This window comes from Ctenopharyngodon idella, chromosome 19, assembly GCF_019924925.1.
Source record: "Ctenopharyngodon idella isolate HZGC_01 chromosome 19, HZGC01, whole genome shotgun sequence".
Taxonomy (NCBI): Eukaryota; Metazoa; Chordata; class Actinopteri; order Cypriniformes; family Xenocyprididae; genus Ctenopharyngodon; species Ctenopharyngodon idella.
Genome location: NC_067238.1, coordinates 10,506,417 through 10,530,577, shown reverse-complemented (window position 1 = coordinate 10,530,577; position 24,161 = coordinate 10,506,417). Strand labels below are relative to the sequence as shown.

At 33.5% G+C, this 24,161-nt stretch overlaps 1 protein-coding gene, 1 long non-coding RNA gene, 1 other non-coding gene and 3 gene segments (V, D, J or C); 3 read left to right on the top strand and 3 right to left on the bottom strand.

The window, feature by feature from the left end:
• Positions 1-1,531: 1,531 nt before the first annotated feature.
• trnap-agg (transfer RNA proline (anticodon AGG)) lies at positions 1,532-1,603 on the bottom strand. Its single transcript has one exon. It is a non-coding gene; the product is annotated as a tRNA-Pro (tRNA).
• A 975-nt stretch (positions 1,604-2,578) lies between these two features.
• On the bottom strand, positions 2,579-11,932 carry LOC127501314 (immunoglobulin kappa light chain-like). The gene is made up of 6 exons (XM_051873263.1): positions 11,813-11,932; positions 11,360-11,647; positions 10,682-10,720; positions 8,864-9,183; positions 3,783-3,888; positions 2,579-3,133 (listed from the first exon to the last, which is right to left on the bottom strand). Exons 1-6 carry the CDS (start codon positions 11,856-11,858, stop codon positions 2,811-2,813), a joined length of 1,122 nt encoding a protein of 373 aa, XP_051729223.1. The 5' UTR covers positions 11,859-11,932; the 3' UTR covers positions 2,579-2,810.
• Positions 11,933-14,938: 3,006 nt separating this feature from the next.
• On the top strand, positions 14,939-15,692 carry LOC127500501 (uncharacterized). Its single transcript, XR_007926351.1, has 2 exons — positions 14,939-15,040; positions 15,078-15,692. It is a non-coding gene; the product is annotated as an uncharacterized LOC127500501 (long non-coding RNA).
• A 361-nt stretch (positions 15,693-16,053) lies between these two features.
• LOC127500491 (Ig kappa-b4 chain C region-like) lies at positions 16,054-24,025 on the bottom strand. The segment is given in 3 exon segments: positions 16,054-16,581; positions 17,241-17,336; positions 24,010-24,025. Coding segments are annotated over 3 exon segments (420 nt in total).
• On the top strand, positions 17,546-18,187 carry LOC127500497 (immunoglobulin kappa variable 1-6-like). The segment is given in 2 exon segments: positions 17,546-17,648; positions 17,807-18,187. Coding segments are annotated over 2 exon segments (348 nt in total).
• On the top strand, positions 20,652-22,555 carry LOC127500496 (Ig kappa chain V region 3368-like). The segment is given in 3 exon segments: positions 20,652-20,932; positions 21,128-21,391; positions 22,364-22,555. Coding segments are annotated over 3 exon segments (357 nt in total).
• Positions 24,026-24,161: the final 136 nt, after the last annotated feature.

The window sequence follows — 24,161 nt, the reverse complement described above, 5'->3', positions numbered from 1 at the left end:
TCTTCATCAAAAATCCTCCACAATAATTCATTCTCATTTACTGCAAAAACCTTCAGAATATTCTGAGTGACAGACAAGTTTGAATTAAACCAAGATGATAATCAAAATATTCATATATTACAATGCCATCATTGAGAGCAAAGATATTTCAGTTCAAGGGTTTTTCCAGTGTAATGATATTTTGCATTGGCAGCTCATGCCTCAGTGCTCTGGGAGTGTTTATAGTCCTGTGAATGATTTTAACACACAAGATCTGTCCACTCGAAAACAGAAGCCAATATGATTCTCTTCATCTGGGCATTTATCTGCATCCAAGGTAATCAAACTGAAATCTATTTTTTCTTTTTTCTTTTTTTCCTCATGCTCTAATAATTGTTCTCTTTCTCTCACAGGCTCTTTGGGACAGGTCGTTGTGACTCAACCTGAGGTTAAATCAGTTCAGCTTGGTCAAACAGTCTCTATTGATTGTAAGGTCAACACTGTAGTTTATAGGACTTCCAACTGGCTCAACATCCAAAGATTACTACATCTTCTGGTACATTCAGAGGCCAGAGGAACCCCCTAAACTCCTTATATATTACACAACAATGAAGCCCTCGAGTGCTCCATCTAGAATGAGCGGTGGAGGCAGTTTTCACTCTGGAGGAAATGGTCTTGATTTCACTCTGACCATCAGTGATGCCCAGCTTGAAGATGCAGGAGATTTTTATTGTCAGAGTCGACATAAGATAAGTGACAATTGGGTGTTCACACAGTGAAAAAATGCTGCACAAAAACCTCCCTTGGTTAAACCTCAGAGAATCCTCTGATGCATCCGAGACCTACAGGTCTGAAATAAGAACAAAAACAGGGGTTACTTTATTTGTATTCTTATTTATTTCAGTGTTCCCTATCAGTAGAAATAATAATTTAATTTCTTGCTGTTCCTGTTACATATCTAATTTTTGTCAACCAAATCAGTTGTTCTATGATATTTTTCATACAGTACAGTGCTTCACATTCATATAGAAAAAGCATATAATCGATACATCTAGGTTAATATGTAATGTGTGAGTTGTTCAGTATGCAAAGATAAAATTGTTTTACACAAAGTAGAGAAGCAGAAATACTTATTCATTAGTTATGAAAAAAAGTCTTTTAATGTAGTTGTCTAACTCTACAATTACATTCAGAGATTCTCACATTCATACAAGTACATTTATGACATAAGTAGTAAATATGTATTTTATAAAGTTTGAAACTTATACAGCCTATGGTACTATAGGAACATGAAACTGTCCAGCCATGACTTCTTGTTTCACAGGAGTATGAGGAAACACAAAGGCCAAATTCCCTTAATCATTCATCACAATGAGTAAAACCAAAGAGTTCTGATGTGCAGCAAAATATTATTGAGCTACACAAAATAGAAAGTGTCTGTAAGAAAATAGCTAAAGCATCAAAAAGACCCATTTCATATATAAACTGTTGTTTCAAAGTTATTATATACACAGTATGTTGATAAAATAAGGTCATGTAAAATGCAAAAGTCGGGCTCGTCCGGGATTTGAACCCGGGACCTCTCGCACCCTAAGCGAGAATCATACCCCTAGACCAACGAGCCTCGAATTTAAAAGGATACATGATGTGCCACGTTGCACACAGAGGATAGGCTACAAGTCCATGATTTGGGATGCTCGTTCTGTTGGATTTTTTGTGCCATCTAGTGTCTAATGGCGACATCTAGTGGTTAACAAGCAGATGTGGTGTTCTGCAGTGAACGTCTTTAGATTCAGATTCAGAATGCGATCAGGACCGGATTTATCTCGTATTGTGACATATACTGTAGGCAAAATAAATGGGTGACACTAAAACTGACACTGAGTTACACCAACATTGACACCGACACTAAAAGTGTATCTTAGTTTACATTTGCTCAGTCAGCTTTAAAAAAAAAATGTTAATGAGTAAAATGTTGCAAAATGTATTTTGTAAAACATAGTATTTGTTTTACTGCACCTTATCTATTTGTTTTATTATTGCACTTCATCTATTTGTGTCTGTAGATTATTCATATCTTTAAAGGTCAATTTTTTTTTTTTTTTTTCATGCACTGAGTCAGAAAAATCTCCACTTCAGTACAGCACTTACTTTACAGTTTTATTTCTATATTACAGAGGGGTTTGTGATTGATTTTTGGAGTGATAAAAGAGATTTCCAAAATCCCCTCTGTAAAAACACTTGACTCTAATATGTCAGTAAAATTTGACATATAAAATTTTGAAAGGTGGCTTTATCCATGATTTCTGTTCTGGAAATATATGGCAATTAGTGCATATTTAATTAGAAAATGCATCATTTGTATATATACATATATTATATGTAGATAAAATATTTTATTTAATTATATGATTAACTCACTCCCGTAACTGTAACTCCAGTTCTCTGCACTGCACTGCACTTTTTTCTGTACTCTTAAATTCTGTTCATATCTGTGTGCAGTCTGCATTGCCACAATGGACACACGTCCCAAAAAAATAAAAAGTGGTATTTTCAAAATTCATGTGTTTAATATTTCAGCAAGAAAGTGAACACCATATTTGAGTCAAAATGCTTTTATTAGGAAGCAAAAAACAAACAAACACATCATTGCTGTTACAACAGATAAGAAGAACAAAATACTAACAGGATGAAAGATTTAGGACATTCCTTTATAATAGTTTATGTGTGTGTGTGTGTGTGTGTGTGTGTGTGTGTGTGTGTGTGTGTGTGTGCGCGTGTGTGTAAATTAATTATGCATGCCTATAATCTATGTGTGATCTTTGTGTGTTTCACTGGTCATCACACTGCTGTGTGTTCAGGCTCTCGGTCACTGCATTCTGGGATGGGTGCGTGGCGTCACAGCTGATGGTTGTTGCTCTCCTCCACTCACTCTCAGTGAGGCTCAGGCTGCTGCTCCAGCTGTACAGTCCATCCTTCTGCAGCACACTGGGACTCAGATTCACAGCAGAGCTCCTGCTGCTGCCATCCACCTTCCAGCTCAGCTTCCAGTCAGAGGGGAATCCCTTACTGCCCACACACACCACTGTAGCCTTACCCTGCTGCAGCTCGTCTCTGGAGGGCGGCAGGACCGTGAGAGTGGGACGAGTGGCAGCTAAAGAGAGAGACAGAGAGAGAGAGAGAGAGAGAGAGAGAGAGAGAGAGAGAGAGAGAGAGAGAGAGAGAGAGTTTCATTCTTCTTAAAAACAGCTCTATCAGTCTTTCACTTCCCTTTAAGAGATTCAGAGTTAATCAAGCAGATCTGAGGTGCAACAGCCTGTAAAAACACATTTTAATGAATCATATTCTGATTTTAGTCTAAACTGGAGTAATAACATTAATACATTCAGTACTTACAAATATTACAAAATATATTACAAAAATAATTACAAAAATCTATTCTGACTCGTAAAAATATATACAGAGTTTAATAAGAAAATGACTTTTTTATAAAGCATGAAAATGAAGATGTTTTATTTTGTTTTAACATTAAAAAATATCAAGAGTAATAGAATACATTTCTTTTCAGTATATAAATACACAATTAGAATTATAATCATGTCTGATATATAACAATATATTATGTATTTATTTTTTAACTACTCAATTATACAGCACATATTTACAGTACAGTAATAACTGACACCTGAAACAGGAGTTAGATATATTTCTGTATTATCTTAAACATAAATATAATCAAGAAAATTTATTAAAATAATTTTTATAAAAATGTTTTTTTTTTTAATAGAAAGAGATTTACTTACTTCCAACTGAGAGTCGAGTTCCTCCACCGAACGTGCGCCACAGTGATACAAACCCAATCAGCGGCTGTACAAAAACCTCCTGCACTAAAACTGACACAGAGTTACACTAACAACAACACTGACACTAAAACTGTATCTGTATCTTAGTTTAGTTCTGCTCAGTCAGCTGAAAAAAGAAATAAATTGTTAATGAATAAAATGTTGTAAAATGTATTTTGATTGTTTTTTTCAGGTAAATTCCATGATGCATCTGAAAGTGTTTTTGAGTAGAGAGTGTTTTGCATATGAACTGAACACTGCAGTGCTTAAAACTCTGATGATTATTAGTGTGTGACATCGACACACTCACACACTTAAAACAATGATGTCTCTTATTCTAATGCTGTGGATGCTCGGTCTGCTCGCACAAGGTTCAAAAATGTATTTTCTACCTTATGATGATGAATTTTTAAATGTATTTGTGCGAAATTTTGAATTTGTGCTTTATATTTTATTTTTTATGCATTCATTTCAACAGTTTTGTAGCAGATGCAAACTCCTTTTCATTTATGTTTGAACTCTCTCTCAGTGTCTCATCAAGAGGTTCAGTCTCCTGAGTCTCTGAGTGTTAAAGCAGGAGAGTCAGTCTCTATGAGCTGCACTGGGACCAGCGGAGTTGATGATGACATGAGCTGGTATCTGCAGAAACCTGGAGAAGCTCCTAAACTCCTGATCTATGATGCAAGTACACTTCAATCTGGAGTCCCAGATCGGTTCAGTGGAAGTGGATATGAACCTGATTTCACACTGAACATTCGTGGAGTCCAGCCTGAGGATGCAGGAGATTATTACTGTATGGGGGCTTACCATGGCAGGTCCACACAGTGAAACAACATCATACAAAAACCCCCCTCAGTCAGACACTACAGAGAACATGAGAATCAGTCTAGTTTCCCTGTACAACAGATGAATAACACTTAAAGAAGTAATGAAGATTTTCTTTTCAGTTATTCAATAAGTTGTTCACTTTAATTGCCATTTTAGATTTTAGCAGAAAATAATATGTGAAATTTTGAGCTTAGCATCATTGTAGACAGAAGCTTGTTTTTATAAAGACTGGAATTGTAAACTTTGTTATATGCAGCATGAAATACATCACATTCTGACATCACATTATATGAACATGAATTCACGCCATCAAAACATACTGAAACTATTCTCTTTAAGTGATATTTTCAGTATTAAAATATAATGTTAGTATTCATGTTACTCATATCCACAAGCTTTGTTTAAAAAATGTATCCTATAAAAGTAATTATCAAACATAAAAAAAAGAGATATTTTACAGGTTTTTAAAAATGTATTTAAAGTTGCTGGTATACATGGCAACATTAGAATGTCTTTAAATACCAAGACATGTTCTTGTATCAGTTGGTCCTGGAACAACATGAGTGTCAAAGAAATATCCAAATTTCCTCTATTCAACACTAACCACAATATAAAACAAATCAGGGGAACATTATTGGTTGATAAAAATGTTATCCAAGCCTAAACCTAAATATGACACTTTCCCTATTCCAAAATCAAATTAACTGACAACAAGGACGAACAAGATGTTGCTCTAGGAACAAGACCTAAATGGCAAAATCTTGGTTACCACAGTCCATCCTTCTGCAGCACACACCAATCCAGAATCACTTTTTGTCTTCTCACTCACAGGGAAGATAAAATAAACTGTATATTTGAATGTTGACTTAAATTACAAGTAGAAAAATGGCATGTGATTTAAAATTCTGCTTTCATAAAAATACACAATACATGCATAATTTTATTGTGAATTATTTTCATTCTTTTCACATTCTGCACTTCCTTCCAGCATTCAGTTTTGGTCTTTAATGATAAATAAGGGGCATGAAATGCAAATTGTGTCTAGCCTCCAGTTGGATAATAGTAAAATAAGGAACAGATTTCAGGAAACTGTCAGTATCATGGAAACTTCTGCTCATATATGGTGCTTTGCATAGACAGTGTCAGTGATCTGAGAGTGTTTATAGGTCTGTTTAACTCTTCATTGAGCTTCTCTTCATGACAACAGATCTAACAGCCAAAATGACTTTGATCTCCTTGGACATCATTTGGACACTCTACAGTACGGACAGTTACATGTGACTTTTTAAATATATTTAAGTCATAATATAATATATTAATAATCTGTGCTGTTATCGCTTGTTCTACACAGGTTGTTTAGGACAAATTGTTGTGACTCAGTCTGAGGTTAAATCAGTCCAGCCTGGTCAAACCGTCTCTATTGACTGTAAAGTTGACACTCTCTTTCACAAATATGAGCAAGGCCAGTACTCTAAAGGCCGTTATTTTGTGTTTTAGTTGGTTCAGCCAAAAGCCTGAAGAGGCTCCAACTCTTGGAATTCAGGAATTCCACTGAGATTCAGTGGCAGTGGACAAGGAAATGGTCTAGACTTCAGTTTGACCATCAGTGACGCCCATCTTGAAGATGCAGCAGATTATTACTGTCAGAGCGTCCATAAGATCAGTGACAACTGGGTGTTCACACAGTGAAAAGGTCCCGTAAAAACCTCCATTGGTCAGATTACTGACATCTTCTGATGCTGCTGCAAGTGGAATAAATACACACAAGCACTAAGGTAGCTTATAAATTTAATATAATTAATCATCCAGTTCAACAATATATTTATTTTATACAAACTGAAAATTAACTCATATCATGGGTCACTAATAAAATTGACAAATTTTGTCAATTGGACTTTCCAATAACCTGTCTATAAGTTTCTTTTTTTTTTTTTTTTTCAAATTAAATTATTCAACTTAAAATTGAACATATGAACATATGGAAAGTTTAATTGTGTTATAATTAAATGTGAAACATATGGTAAATAGGGGGAAATGTTTTCCTTCAAAATGTGATAAATATTCATGTAAGATACAGCAGCATCGTTTTTTTTACAACATAACTTACAACATTTCCCAAATACAAAACTACAAGCAATACAATATTACTAACAGAGCTGGGTAGATTACTTATGAATTGTAATCAGTTACTGATTACAAGTTACATGACAAAATTTGTAATCAGTAATATAATCTCTTAGATTCCAAATTTTTGGTAACGTAAACTGACTACTTTTGGATTACATTTAGATTACTTTTGTGCTAACCCTTATTTGATGTCACATATATTGTAGGATAATCTTGTACTATTTTGACAGATACAAAGAAAAATATATTCCAAAAAATATATTCTATTCACCTTTTTTTTTAAAGTGCAATGTATGGATAGTTAATACTTCAAAATACTAACACTATTGTACCTGTTAGTGTTTGCTGATAGTTACACTGAATAAAACATAATCACATCTTATGATTTTAAAACATATTTACTTAAAATTAAGTAAATTTAGAAAACAGCAACATTACAAAAGCAAATATTGAAAAACATGAAATTCACAACAATCTAACTGCTACATCAAATATTTCATCTATATTTCATATATTATTATTATTATTATTATTATTATTATTATTTTATTATTGAAATATTAAGGTATTTTTTCCATTTATTTCACAACCCACAACAGTCTTTTAAAAGACATACTGTTTTTCAGGTTCACATTTACAACGTGATTAACTGAGAATTTATTTAATTTCTTACTTTATTCTGGACTTATTTCCATATTATTCTGGTCCAGTGTTCACAGTGAAACAGCATCGTACAAAAACTTCCCTCAGTCAGACGGCACAATGAATTTACTCAAGCAGTATGAACTAATTTACATTAAATGAGAAATTAATTCTGCAGTATATTAAATAATACAGTATGAACAGAATAGGTAATCAGTCTAACATTCTGTCTGTGATTCTGTGATAAACAGTTAGAGAAAGACACTACAGGTAAAAACATTGTATTTTCAAGCACAGGTCAGTTTTGAGATTTTGTGCTATTTCACATTTCACAACGTGTTGTTTTAGACTAGTGGAAAGAAAACATCCAGAATACATTTTTAAGTGTTTATTTTATTGTGCTTTATCTGTGCATGTCTGTAGATTATACATCTTTAAAGGCCATTTTCTCAAAATGTTTTTTTTCTCATGCACTGAGCCACAAAATCTCCACTTATTAACATACGCCAACCTTTACAGTTTTATTCCTATATATGTTACAGATGGGTTTGTTCACATTTGCCTGATATTATAGGCTACATCATGTTATTCCTAAAAAACATGATTTTTTTAACTTTTTTTTTTTTTTTCTGGACATTGATGGTATTTTCTGATTTTTGGAGTGATAAAAAGATATTTCCAAAATCCCCTCCATAAAAGACATCAAAATTTGTCTCTGTCAACAAAAATCTGACATAAAATTTTGAGGCTGGCTTCAGATTTTTGTTTTGGAAATAGGCCTATTTGCAAATTAGTGCATATTTAATTAGATTTTTTTTTTTTTTTTTTTTTTTTTTGTAATTCTTAACGTAATCAATCAGCTGGAAGTATGGCGAAATCTTTTAGTTCATACATCTTGTTCACCTGCATGTCTTGCCTTTTTTTCTTTCATCTTGTTCTGAATTGAGACTATTAGCCCTAAATTTAAAGAAAAAAAAAAAAAAAAAGTATAAATGTAATAAATAAAATTGTCACTGTAATTTTTCAAATACCTTTTATAGATTTTGTTATTAATGTTTATAAATTAAAATTAGCTCAAATATTTTATTTAATTAAAATATGATTAAGATGTCATGTTAACATAAATATCTCTTTTACTGCAGTTAACTGCAATTGATATTTTCAATATTAAAATATTATTAATATAAATAGATATTACATTTTAGGTTGTTTTCGATTTCGAAGTGAAAGTGAACACCATATTCGAGTCAAAATGCTTTTATTTGGCAGCAAAAAAACAACAAACACATCATTGCTGTTACAACAGATAACAGGATGAAAGGTTAATTTTATAGCATTGACTGATTTCGAACAGTCCTTTGTAATAGTTTGTGTGTGTATGTGTGAGTGAGTGTAAATGAATTATGCATGCCTATAATCTATGTGTGATCTGTGTGTGTGTTTCACTGGTCATCACACTGCTGTGTGTTCAGGCTCTCGGTCACTGCATTCTGGGATGGGTACGTGGCGTCACAGCTGATGGTTGTTGCTCTCCTCCACTCACTCTCAGTGAGGCTCAGGCTGCTGCTCCAGCTGTACAGTCCATCCTTCTGCAGCACACTGGGACTCAGATTCACAGCAGAGCTCCTGCTGCTGCCATCCACCTTCCAGCTCAGCTTCCAGTCAGAGGGGAATCCCTTACTGCCCACACACACCACTGTAGCCTTACCCTGCTGCAGCTCGTCTCTGGAGGGCGGCAGGACTGTGAGAGTGGGACGAGTGGCAGCTAAGAGAGAGAGAGAGAGAGAGAGAGAGAGAGAGAGAGAGAGAGAGAGAGAGAGAGAGAGAGATGAGAGTTTCATTCTTCTTAAAAACAGCTCTATCAGTCTTTCACTTCCCTTTAAGAGATTCAGAGTTAATCAAGCAGATCTGAGGTGCAACAGCCTGTAAAAACACATTTTACTGACTGTATTTTTCAGATTTATATTCTTTATATTCTTTATAAGTCTTTATATTCAGTATTCCTATACATATATAACACTTTACAATAAGGTTTCATTTGTTAACATTAGATAACTATTGTTAACATGAACTAACAATGATCAATTTTTAATCATAGTTAATGTTCAATTCAGTATTTACTAATACAAATCAAAAGTTTTATCTGGTAATATTAGGCCTTATGGACCTGAGCTAACATGAAGTAACAATGAACAGTTGAATTTTTTTTTTTTTTCTTTTTAATTAATGTTAACAAAGATTAATAAATATTGTATCAAATGTATATATTGCTCATTATTATTCAATATTTGTAATGCATTAACTAACAATAACTAATGAGACCTATACCTTATTGGTTCAGCATTTATACAAAATCAAGCTGCATACCTCTATCAGACTTAAATGTACATGCTACTTTATTTATATCTAGCTTTCAGATTTATATTCTGATTTGTTACAATAGCCTAAAAGTCAATACACTCTTTACTGGCATCAGTGGTTCCATGAAGATCCTTTAACATTCATGGAACATTTACATTTCCCTAAAGGTGCTTTATCGTGCAAAAAGATTCTTGAATTATAAAATGATTTTTACACCAAAGGGGAAAAATGATTCTTTCAAGAACCATTCACATTAGGGTTCTCTGGGGAACTCAAGATGGTCGTTCTGTGGCATCTTTGTGAAAAAATAAAATCCCTTTTGGAATCTTTGTTCACAAGAGTGAATAATCAAACTTAAAAAGAAAATTTTGAAATATTTTATTTAGAAATATTTCTCCTAAAATTAAGATGTTGCATTTTGTTTCAAAATATCACTTTAAAATATCAAGAATAAAAGAATAAATTCAATTTCAGTTTATAGTTATGCATTTAGATTTATAATCAAATCTGATAAATAACAACATATTTAGCTTTTTATATTTGTTTAATGCCCAATTATACAGTGTATAATACATACATATTTATAACTGACATCTGACACAGGAATATACAGTGTGTGTGTGTGTGTGTGTGCATATATTATATATATATATATATATATATATGTATATATATATATATATATATAAAATAATAGAAATTAACAATTATAATTTACCCCTCAGACAAAAAAAAAAAAAAAAAATGATTAATTATTTTGAACCATGATTTTGGTTATTTTACACAAGGTATGAAAATATTTATTTTCCATATTTTTTTTTTTAGTTATTGTTGTTCTTTTCTTGTTCTATTGTTTTCTTTTTTATATAAATTCTTTTTGAAATAGAAAGAGGTTGACTTACTTCCAACTGAGAGTCGAGTTCCTCCACCGAACGTGCGCCACAGTGATACAAACCCAATCAGCAGCTGTACAAAAACCTCCTGCACTAAAACTGACCCTTTATCTTAGGTTAATTTAGTTCAGCCAGGTCAAAATTAGAAATAGATTGTTAATGAATAAAATGCTGGAGTAAGAGTGTTGGTAAGACTGACTGATTGACTGATTGACTGACTGACTGACTGATTGATTGATTGATTGATTGATTGATTGATTTTGTTGAAAAAAATATTTTATAATAAATACATTTCTGCTTAAATCTAGAGTTTCTGAACACGTTTTTTTTTTTTATTTTTTATTTTTTATAAAATCTTACTGCTTTAAATATTATTCAAAATGTAAAAAAAAAAAAAAAAAAAAAAAAATTGCCTGAAATATACATTTCCCATCATTAGTCTTGAAACAATAAATTAATGAATGCAGGAATATGTAACTACTGATTACAGAAACAGAATATGTGAATGTCATGTTTAATTTATACTGATATTCTAATTAAATCATAATTGTGTATGTATAAAATAAGTAGCAGAACTTATCCGTTTCTGTCTCAAATGATTGATGTTGTGAACTTGTTTATTGTTATATTCTCTGTAGTGTCTGACTGAGGGAGGTTTTTGTATGATGTTGTTTCACTGTGTGAACCTGTCACTGCTGTATACCCCCATACAGTAATAAACTCCTGCATCCTCAGGCTGGACTCCACGAATGTTCAGTGTAAAATCAGGTTCATATCCACTTCCACTGAACCGATCTGGGACACCAGATTCAAGTTCACTTGCTGTATAGATCAGGAGTTTAGGAGCTTCTCCAGGTTTCTGCAGATACCAGCTCATGTCAGCACCAACTCCACTGGTCCCAGTGCAGCTCATAGAGACTGACTCTCCTGCTTTAACACTCAGAGACTCAGGAGACTGAACCTCTTGATGAGACACTGAGAGAGAGAGTTCAAAAACAAATAAAATTACTCCAAAATATAAACCAAGAGGAGTTTTCTGCCAAATATAATAAAACAAAAAAACAAAGCACAAGTTCAAATTTTTGTACATATAAAATCCAAATTTTTATCATCATAATGAGAAAAAATATATTTTTGAACCTTGAGCGAGCAGACCGAGTGTCCACAGCATTAGAATCAGAGACATCTTTGTGTGTGTGTGTGTGTCGGTGTCACACACTAATAATCATCAGTGCAGTTTTAAGCGAGTGTTCAGTTCATATGCAAAACACTCTCAAAAACACATTCAGATGCATCCTGGAATTTACCTCATGAAACGATCAAAATACACTACTGTTCCAAAGATTGGGGTTGGTAAGATTTGTTAATGTTTTTGAAAAAAGTCTGTTATGCTCACCAAGGCAACATTTCTTTAATAAAAAAAAAATAAATAAAAATTGTGAAATATTATTACAAGTGAAAATACAGGGGTTGGACGAAGAAACTGAAACACTGGTCAGTATAGTGTTGGTGGATTCACATATATGCGTGGCCTGGTGGCCAATATTCACTGATTTCACATTCCATCAGTAAGAGCAGAGTGTGAAGGTTGAATAGCAATAGCACAGCTGTACATAAAATATTGCAATTCACATAACATAATGGGAGACATATCAGAGTTCAAAAGAGGACAAATTGTTGGCTCATCTGTGACCAGAACAGCAAGTCTTTGTGGTGTATCGAGAGCTATGATATCCAGGGTTGGCATACCACCACGTAGGACAAACCACATCCAACATGAATTACTGTTGACACAAGAGGAAACTGAAAGAGATGTCCAGGTACTAACCCAGATTGTATCCAAAAAAATTAAAACCACATATGCCCAACTCACTGCATTAAATGCACAAAGTTGATATTCATGGTCAGGCTACTATAGTCAAACCTTTGGTCACTCATGCTAATGCCAAATGTCAGTTTCATTTGTGCCAACAGTGCAAATCTCGGGCTGTAGACAATGTGAAACATGTATTGTTCTCTGATGAGTCCACCTTCACTGTCTTTCTTACGGTGTGGAGAAGCCCCAAAGAAGCTTAACACCCGGACTGTTGCTGCCCAGACTGAAGCACAGCAGTGGGTCAGTGATGGTTTGGGCTACAATATCATGGCACCCCCCACCGTGCTTGATGGGTGCGTCACTGCATTCTGGAGGATCATGTGCACCTAATGGTTCAAACATTGTACCCTGAAGGGTGTGTCGTGTGTCAGCATGATAATGCACAAATACACACGCCAAGACTTGTGACAGAATGGCTTGATGAACATGAAAGTGAAGTTGAACATCTCTCATGGCCTGCACAGTCACCAGATCTAAATATTTTTGAGCCACTTTGGGGTATTTTGGAAAGTAAGTCAGAAAACGTTTTCCTCCACCAGCATCACATAGTGACCTGGCCACTGTTCTGGAAGAGGAATGGCTTAAAATCCCTCTGGCCACTGTGAAGGACTTGTATCTGTCATTCCCAAGAGAAACTGATGCTGTATTGGCCACAAAAGGAGGCACAACACCATACAAATAATTTAATTATTGTGGTCTAAAACCAGGTGTTTCAGTTTTAATGTCCAACTCCTGTTTTCTATTTGAAGATATTTTACAATTAAATTTTTAAAAAGCTGAATTTTCAGTCATCATTACTTCAGTCTTCAGTGTCACATGATCCTTCAGAATATGCTGATTTGGTGCTCAAGAAACATTTCTTGTTATTATCAATGCTGAAAACAGTTAATAACAGTTAAATAACAGTTAAAATAGCTGCTTAAAATTTTTGTGGAAACAGTGATATATATTTTTTAGGATTCTTTGATGAATAGAAAGATCAGTATAACAGCATTTATTTGAAATAAAAATCTTTTGAAACATTATAAATGTGTTTATTGTCACTTTTGGATAAATTTAGCATCATTGTGGACAGAGGCCTGCTTTTATGCTAAAGGCCTGTTATCATTAAATTCCCAGTTGTTAAGATCCTGAAACTTATGAAAAGCAGAAGCAGAGGCCGGAATCATGAGCTTTATTACATGCAGCATGTAGAAAACACATCATATTATACTGTATATGAACTTGAACTCAAGCCATACCATTTATCTTTTAGATTATATTCTCAGTGTTAAAATATAAGTATTCATCCTATTCACAATCACAATATTATATACGATCATTATACTTTGACTAATATTATTATGCATATATATAATAATTATCAAACATGTAACCTTTTTTTTTAACAAAAATGTATTTTTCTTTTAAATAATTTTAGTGGCATTTAAAGTCAATCAGCGTGATGAACATCTGTTCTTGAATCAAACTTTTGTTGGTCCTGGAACAACATGGGTGTCAAAGAAACACTCTAAACCTAGTCATAAATTACCACACAAATCAGAGTGAAATTAGCCTAATATAGTTTGAGAAGGATGTTGACTCTTTCTGTAGGTTACACTGATGTACCAGTAGGTGGCGACAGGTGACTGCCTTCATGAGCGAGTCATTCAATCATTCAACCAATTCTTTCAAAAACACATGCAGGGATGAAACAAATCTTTATAACTGAGTCATTGAATCACAGTCACTGAATCAATTCATTCAAAATGTCTAAGGCTGCATATGCAACCCAGTTCCTGAGAAGGGGAACGAGATGCTGAGCAAAAACAGAAAAAGCATGCAGTAAAATTTAAGTAAATTCAGTTACTTTCAGTAGCCTATGCGAAATATCTTCTTACATCACAACAAACAAAATATGATTTAAAGTTTGGTCACTACATGATGTTTTGATGTTTTATAGGTCAGACGTCTTATCATCAAAAGAACTGACATCAGACTTCACTAGTGTGTTTGAGACCTCTTCACAGCTTGCATTTCATCTCTCTCACATTTTCATGAGTATGAATGGAGTTAGTCAGTCAGTGTGAATGTAAAATAACAACTCTGAACAACTTTATGATTTTGGAGATTTAGATAACAAATTTAGTTCACAACTATATCAAACCTTGAATATTACAGCAGAACAACAATACAATCACTTATATTGATTAATAACTTTTAATGATTAATAACTGAGATTATTACAATGTTGGATCTGTCTAAGAAAAATAATCAGGCTCATCCAGACCAATTGAAATCTGTTTCTTGACTCTAAGAAAGGTTCTTGTTCTCAGAAAGGTCATTTACATTGTGAAAACACTTTGCATATGAACTGCATGCTTCAGTGCTCTGGAGGTCTTTATAGATCTGTTTATGATTTTATGACTGGCATCTCTCCTTGATAACAGATCCAAAAGCAAACATGACTTTAATAACCATCATTATTTGGACACTCACAACCTGCACTTGGAGTAAGTATATAATATTTTTTTCTTTCTCTCTCTTCAGGTTCTGTGGGACAAACTCTGACTCAATCTGAAGCTCAAACAGTTCAGCCTGGTCAGACTGTCACTATTCACTGTAATCATAAACCAAGCAATAAACTGTATTAAAGCAAAGGCTTGTCAGTATTGTATGGCCTGGTACCATCAGATTCAGGGAGAAGTTCCCTAAACTCTTGATCTATGCCACGTCAGACAGAGCTTCAGGTGTTTCTTCTAGATTCAGTGGCAGTGAAAGTGGAAACCACATGGATTTTACTCTGACTATCAGTGGAGTTCAGCCTGAAGATTCAGGAGTTTATTACTGTCAGAGTAATCATGACAAGGGAGGCTCAAACTGGGTGTTCACACAGTGTAAAATCATCATACAAAAACCTCTTTGGCTGAGACTTCAGCGCTGCAGCTTTGAGCTCCTGCAGATGTTGATGTTGAAGATCATTATTCACCTCACTGACTTTACACGCTTACATACACATAGACATTTTAAGGCTGGAGAACTGTTAATGTTCATTAGTCACAAACTCAACACATTCAGTATATATTTTATCCTGTAATAAACATAAGAATGCTCAATCTTATTTCCACATGAATTACAATCCAATAAAAGATGGAAGAAAGCTCACTGTGGCATAATATTTCATATGTTTCATATATTTCACCTCTAAATTGACTTAAATTGAAAAACTTCTTGATGAGAAATGAATTCTGTTCCATATATGAATATGAATTATGAATATGAATTCCATATTCTGTGTCTGAATCCACATTTGTCTGCCTCCTCTGTCCAAAATTACAACACATCATCCCTACCGTATTATTTTATATATTTGTGAAGTTTAATTGGACTCTTATGAATTATCAACATGTGTAAATAAAAAATTAATAAAAGATTATAGTAAATTAATTCATCTTTTTTAAAAACCTTTTTAATTTCAGGTAAATATATCTTATAATATTCATACTTCCACACAAGAAATACATACTTAATGATTCAAAAAGCTTTTATTTGGCAAATTTTTTTGTTTAATAACAATCAAAATATGTGTAAAAAGAAAAATTAACAGGCTTAAAGAAAAATTAACTTAAAGAGCAAATTGTAAAACAATGCTAACAAACCTTTACTGTGTGTATGTGTGAGTAAATGAATGATTATGCATGCCTATAATCTATGTGTGATCTGTGTGTGTTTCACTGGTCATCACACTGCTGTGTGTTCAGGCTCTCGGTCACTGCATTCTGGGATGGGTACGTGGCGTCACAGCTGATGGTTGTTGCTCTCCTCCACTCACTCTCAGTGAGGCTCAGGCTGCTGCTCCAGCTGTACAGTCCATCCTTCTGCAGCACACTGGGACTCAGATTCACAGCAGAGCTCCTGCTGCTGCCATCCACCTTCCAGCTCAGCTTCCAGTCAGAGGGGAATCCCTTACTGCCCACACACACCACTGTAGCCTTACCCTGCTGCAGCTCGACTCTGGAGGGCGGCAGGACCGTGAGAGTGGGACGGGTGGCAGCTAAAGAGAGAGAGAGAGAGAGAGAGAGAGAGAGAGAGAGAGAGAGAGAGAGTGAGAGAGAGAGAGAGAGAGAGAGAGATGAGAGTTTCATTCTTTTTAAAAACAGCTCTATCAGTCTTTCACTTCCCTTTAAGAGATTCAGAGTTAATCAAGCAGATCTGAGGTGTAACAGCCTGTAAAAACACATTTTACTGAATCATATTATTCTGATTTTAGTCTAAACTGGGATAATAACATTAATATATTCAGTACTTACAAATATTACAAAAAAATTATAACAAATCAGACTAAAATGCATTAGATTTTTATCTATTCTGACTCGTGAAAATATATACAGAGTTTAATAATAAAATGATTTTGTTTTTTATAATGAAGATGTTTTATTTTGTTTTAACATTAAAAAATATCAAGAGTAATAGAATACATTTCTTTTCAGTATGTAAATACACATTCAGAATTATAATCAAGTCTGATATATAACAATATATGATGTAAACTGCTCAATTATACAGCACATATTTACAGTACAGTAATAACTGACACCTGAAACAGGAGTTAGATATATTTCTGTATTATCTTAAACATAAATATAATCAAGAAAATTTATTAAAATAATTTTTATAAAAATGTTTTTTTTTAATAGAAAGAGATTTACTTACTTCCAACTGAGAGTCGAGTTCCTCCACCGAACGTGCGCCACAGTGATACAAACCCAATCAGCGGCTGTACAAAAACCTCCTGCACTAAAACTGACACTGAGTTACATTAACAACAACACTGACACTAAAACTGTATGTAGTTTAGTTTTGCTCAGTCAGCTGAAAAAAAAAATGATTAAAATAATGATTAAAATGTTGTAAAATGTATTTTGATTGTTTTTTTCAGGTAAATTCCATGATGCATCTGAAAGTGTTTTTGAGTAGAGAGTGTTTTGCATATGAACTGAACACTGCAGTGCTTAAAACTCTGATGATTATTAGTGTGTGACACCGACACACTCACACGCACACTTAAAACAATGCTGTCTCTTATTCTAATGCTGTGGATGCTCGGTCTGCTCGCACAAGGTTCAAAAATATATTTTCTACCTTATGATGATGAATTTTTAAATGTATTTGTGCAAAATTTTGAATTTGTGCTTTATATTTTATTTTTTATGCATTCATTTCAACAGTTTTGTAGCAGATGCAAACTCCTTTTCATTTATGTTTGAACTCTCTCTCAGTGTCTCATCAAGAGGTTCAGTCTCCTGAGTCTCTGAGTGTTAAAGCAGGAGAGTCAGTCTCTATGAGCTGCACTGGGACCAGTGGAGTTGATGCTGACATGAGCTGGTATCTGCAGAAACCTGGAGAAGCTCCTAAACTCCTGATCTATAAAGCAAGTCGACTTCAATCTGGAGTCCCAGATCGGTTCAGTGGAAGTTATTCTGGACTTCATTTCACACTGAATCTACGTGGAGTCCAGCCTGAGGATGCAGGAGATTATTACTGTATGGGGGCTTACAGTGGCAGGTCCACACAGTGAAACAACATCATACAAAAACCTCCCTCAGTCAGACACTACAGAGAACATGAGAATCAGTCTAGTTTCCCTGTACAACAGATGAATAACACTTAAAGAAGTAATGAAGATTTTAATGTTCACTTTAATTGCCATTTTAGATTTAAGCAGAAATTGATATGTGAAATTTTGACCTTAGCATCATTGTAGACAGAAGCTTGTTTTTATAAAGACTGGAATTGTAAACTTTGTTATATGCAGCATGAAATACATCACATTCTGACATCACATTATATGAACATGAATTCACGCCATCAAAACATACTGAAACTATTCTCTTTAAGTGATATTTTCAGTATTAAAATATAATGTTAGCATTCATGTTACTCATATCCACAAGCTTTGTTTAAAAAATGTATCTTATAAAAGTAATTATCAAACATAAAAAAAGAGATATTTTACAGGTATTTAAAAATGTATTTAAAGTTGCAACATTAGAATATCTTTAAATACCAAGACATGTTCTTGTATCAGCTGGTCCTGGAACAACATGAGTGTCAAAGAAATATACTAATTTCCTCTATTCAACACTAACCACAATATAAAACAAATCAGGGGAACATTATAAGTTGATAAAAATGTTGTCCAAGCCTAAACCTAAATATAACACTTTCCCTATTCCAGAATCAAATTAACTGACAACAAGGACGAACAAGATGTTGATCTAGGAACAAGACCTAAACGGCAAAATCTTGGTTACCACAGTCCATCCTTCTGCAGCACACACCAATCCAGAATCACTTTTAAAGTGTCTTCTCACTCACAGGGGAGATAAAATAATTTAGTTTAAAGCATTAAAGCATTTAGTTTAGCTCTTTAATGATAAATAAGGGGCATAAAATGCAAATTGTGTCTATCCTCCAGTTGGATAAATGTAGTTCCAAACGTAGGTTCGGGAGGAGCCTAAACATTCAGTCCTGTCAATCATCATTACGAGTGTATATAAGCAGCAGTCACTGCGTCATCCCAGCGACAATTCTTCTAGCATCCCTCCTCCTCCCCATCTTCTCCTCTATTTCTCTTATTCTCCCTCTACGCAGTACTGTTATAGGGGGGGTTTAACTCGGAGCTCAAGCCGAGCCTCGGGTTAGAGCCTCCTTCGAGGACAGCAAGCCAAGTTTGTTTTACCATTAACCATTCAGACTGAATGGGCAGGCGAACTCGTGAATAGTAAATCTGTTTAACTCTTCATTGAGCTTCTCTTCATGACAACAGATCTAACAGCCAAAATTACTTTGATCTCCTTTGTCATTTGGACACTCTACAGTACAGACAGTTACATGTGACTTTTTAAATATATTTAAGTAATAATATAATATACTATACTGTCTAATAATCTGTGCTGTTATCGCTTGTTCTACACAGGTTGTTTAGGACAAATTGTTGTGACTCAGTCTGAGGTTAAATCAGTCCAGCCTGGTCAAACCGTCTCTATTGACCGTAAAGTTGACACTGTCGTTCACAAAAATGAGCAAGGCCAGTACTCTAAAGGCCGTTATTTTGTGTCTTGGTTCAGCCAAAAGCCTGAAGAGGCTCCAAGACTTTTGATTTATTATACGAATGAAAGAAACTCAGGAATTCCACTGAGATTCAGTGGACAAGGAAATGGTCTGGACTTGAGTTTGACCATCAGTGATACCCAGCTTGAAGATGCAGCAGATTATTATTGTCAGAGTGTCCATAAGATCAGTGACAACTGGGTGTTCATACAGTGAAAAGGTCCCGTAAAAAAAACCTCCCTTGGTCAGATTACTGACATCTTCTGATTCCGCCGCAGGTGGAATAAATACACACAAGCACTAAGATAGCTTATAAGTTTAATATAATTAAGCATCCAGTTCAACAAAAAAAAAAAAAAAAAATATATATATATATATATATATTTAAATATTTTTGTTTTGTGGGGTTTTTTTTTGTATGTTTATTATTGTGCTATATACAAGCTGAAAATTAACATATATCATGGGTCACTATATAAAATTGACAAATTTTGTCAATTGGGCTTTCTAATAACCTGTCTATATGTTTCTATATTTGATTTTTTTTTTTTTTTTTCAGATTAAATTATTCAACTTAAAATTGAACATATGCAATGGAAAGTTTAATTGTGTTATAATTAAATGTGAAAGGTATGGTAAATAGGCGAAAATGTTTTCCTTCAAAATGTGATAAATATTCATGTAAGATACAGCAGCGTAATTTTTTTTACAACATAATTTACAACATTTCCCCAAAACAAAAATACAAGCAATAATGATATTGATCTAAATACATATAGCCTACATCAGCTCCTGCAGATTTATACTTGAATGCTTCTCCATCATTTAGTTTTTTTAATTGAAATATTAAGGTAATTTTTCCATTTATTTCACAACCCACAACAGTCTTTTACAAGACTTACTGTTTTTCAGGATCACATTTACAACATGATTAACTGAGAATTTATTTAATTTCTTACTTTATTTTAAACTTACTTCCAGCTCTCAGTTTAGCTCCTCCACAATGATTTATTCAGTGTTCAAAAACCTCCAGAATATTTGAAGAGCAGCAGCCAACAATAAAATCCTGCAAAAGTGCCCGTTTGATTGTTTTATCACATTAAGTAAATCCAGGAGGAAAGTGAATGTGTTTTCAGGAGTCTGTTGAGTGGAGAGTGTTTTGCATGTTTACTGCTCCACACACAAAACTCCTCTGATGATCAGTGTGTGTTCAGTCCTGACAGAGTCACTGACACACTGAACAATAATGGCTCTTTTACTGATTCTGGCTACACTGGCTCTGCTGGCTCAAGGTTACATTTTTTCCCCCCTATATACATCATCAGAGTTTGGTATTTATTTTGTAAAGCTTTGGCTCTGTTGTGCTTTGTTTTAATTTTTTAATTACAAATGTTTTTTTTTTTTTTTTTTTTTGATTAAAGGATGTAAATATCTCATCATTTGTATTTAAATGTAACACTTACCCTTTTTTTCTCTATCTTTCTCAGTGTCTCATGAAGAGGTCCAGACTCCTGAGTCTCTGTCTGTTAAAGCAGGAGAATCTGCCACTATTAGCTGCACTGCGTCTTCTGGAATTGGTTATGCCATGAGCTGGTATCTGCTGAAACCTGGAAAAACTCCTAAACTCCTGATTTACTCTACTAGTAACCTTGCATCTGAAGTTTCAAACCGGTTCAGTGGAAGTTATTCTGGATATCAATTTATGCTGAACATACGTGGAGTCCAGAATGAAGATGCAGGAGATTATTTCTGTATGGGGTTTTATTCTGGTCCAGTGTTCACAGTGAAACAGCATCGTACAAAAACTTCCCTCAGTCAGACGGCACAATGAATTTACTCAAGCAGTATGAACTAATTTACATTAAATGAGAAATTAATTCTGCAGTATGAACAGAATATATTTTAATTAAATATGCAAACTAGTGCATATTTAATCAGAAAATGTATATTTAAACAGAACATTTCAGAAAACTTGAAATTATTATTATTATTATTATTATTTGCAATTCTCAATGTAATCAATTAACTGGTGAAGTATGGTGAAATCTTTTGGTTACATTTTTTCACCCTATATCATCTGGCTTGTCTTGCCATATTTTCTTCCATCTTGTTCAAATGCACAAATCTTGACAGTCAGAATAGACTATTAGCCCTAAATTTAATGTAAACGATGTAAAATAAGTATAAAATCTTTTTATTGTCACTGTAATTTTGCAAATTCCTTATTTTAGATTTTGATATGTATGAAGGTTTATAAATTAAAAGTAGCTAAAATATTTTAATTAAAATATAAGTACGATGTCAGTATCTCTTTTACTGTAACTGATATTTCCAATATTAAAATATTATTTTAATATCCATGCTGTTCATCCCAATAATCACAATGGACACACGTGATACAAGTGAAAAAGTGATATTTCATATTTTAGGTTGTTTTCATTTTAAAGTGTTTAATATTGCAGCAAGAAAGTGAACACCATATTTGAGTCAAAATGCTTTTATTTGGCAGCAATAAAACAACAAACACATCATTGCTGTTACAACAGATAAGAATATTTGAACAATATACTAACAGAACGAAAGATTCATTTTTGACTGATTTCGAACAGTCCTTTGTAATAGTTTACGTGTGTGTATGTGTGAGTGTAAATGAATTATGCATGCCTATAATCTATGTGTGATGTGTGTGTGTTTCACTGGTCATCACACTGCTGTGTGTTCAGGCTCTCGGTCACTGCATTCTGGGATGGGTGCGTGGCGTCACAGCTGATGGTTGTTGCTCTCCTCCACTCACTCTCAGTGAGGCTCAGGCTGCTGCTCCAGCTGTACAGTCCATCCTTCTGCAGCACACTGGGACTCAGATTCACAGCAGAGCTCCTGCTGCTGCCATCCAGCTCTATCAGTCTTTCGCTTCCCTTTAAGAGCTTCAGAGTTAATCAAGCAGATCTGAAATGCAACAGCCTGTAAAGACACATTAATTATTCATATAATTATTAACTTTTTAGGTTTCTATTTTTTATTTCTTATAATTATTAAATTATTTCTTGCTAAACTGTTCTAGCTGTTTGTACATTGAAAGCAACAGCAGATTAAGACACATTTCTGTCTCATGTGACATTCATTATAAAACTTTACTAAAAATAGTTGACATTAATCAAGAATTATTAAAATATGTTTAATAATTATTAAAAACTGTTAATAATAATAAGATATTTTGAGCTTTCCATAATTCCTAAGCTATCCTACTTTCGATACTGACACATTTCAAGCATATATAACAAGAAATACACAATTAATAATTCAAAAAGCTTTTATTTGACTGCATACATATACCAACATTAGCTTTCTATTTCATGCCACATTAATAAAACACACAAAAGATTTATTCTTTGTCAAATGCAATTTACCATTCTGGATAAAATGCCCAGTAATAAAGTAAAGTATTTTAAACTGCACTGTAAAAAATTATTATTTTCATGATTTGTTATCACAACATTTTTTCTTTTGTCAAATCAACTTAGAATATTAATGTGGTTCAGATAACATAATATTTTGAGTTTCTGTTGATTAAACCAGTCGCCTTCATTGTATTAACACAAATTTTTAATTTTAATGAACTCAAAATTTTAAGGCAACCGTAACTTACTTTTTTAAGTTAAACCAACAATTCTTTTTTACAGTGTGGTCTGGAGGAGAACTAAGGAAAGTGTGTATTTGGTAATGTCACACCAGAATAAAACTTTCAAATTATTTATTCTTATATTAGTATTTAGTATAATTAATTTTTTTTAATACTCTGTTGTCCTTTTCATTTAGTGTTTCATTTTTTAAATAAAAAGAGATGTACTTACTTCCAACTGAGAGTCGAGTTCCTCCACCGAAAGTCCACCACAGTGATACAAACCCAATCAGCGGCTGTACAAAAACCTCCTGCACTAAAACTGACACTGACAACAACCAGTGTGCTCTTTTGGAACTAATAGCAAAATAAATAAATAAACCAGGTAAAGCTGCATATTTAAACCAGATTAATTTATAATTTCCCAAGTCTACTAAGAAAAATAAGCATTATTACTAATACAAACACTACTGAACTGCTAATTAAGAACTAAATATGTACATCAATCGCTTTCAAGTAAATTCATATTTTGATTCTCTTAAGCATTTAGTTCACTTATATAATATTTTACATTTTTACACAGCTTTTATATTTATATTCTGTATGTTGTTTATAGTCTAATTTACAGTTCTGTTTTACTTAAAGCAGTATCAATGCAGTAATAAAAACGACATAGTAATCTCTAAATATGCTGATTATTCAGACACATTTCATTAGTTTATACATTTTTTTATTTTATTCTGCACTTACTTTCAATAGTCTGATTTCTTCATCAAAAATCCTCCACAATAATTCATTCTCATTTACTGCAAAAACCTTCAGAATATTCTGAGTGACAGACAAGTTTTAATTAAACCAAGATGATAATCAAAATATTCATATATTACAATGCCATCATTGAG

Coding starts and splice junctions, on each gene's coding strand:
- LOC127501314 (XM_051873263.1), bottom strand. CDS start 11,858: ATGTCTCTGATTCTAATGCTGTGGACACTCGGTCTGCTCGCTCAAG. Junction 9,184..10,681: donor AACTCGACTCTCAGTTGGAA/GTAAGTCAACCT, acceptor TCTCTCTCTTAG/CTGCCACTCGTCCCACTCTC. Junction 3,134..3,782: donor AACTCGACTCTCAGTTGGAA/GTAAGTAAATCT, acceptor CTCTCTCTTTAG/CTGCCACTCGTCCCACTCTC.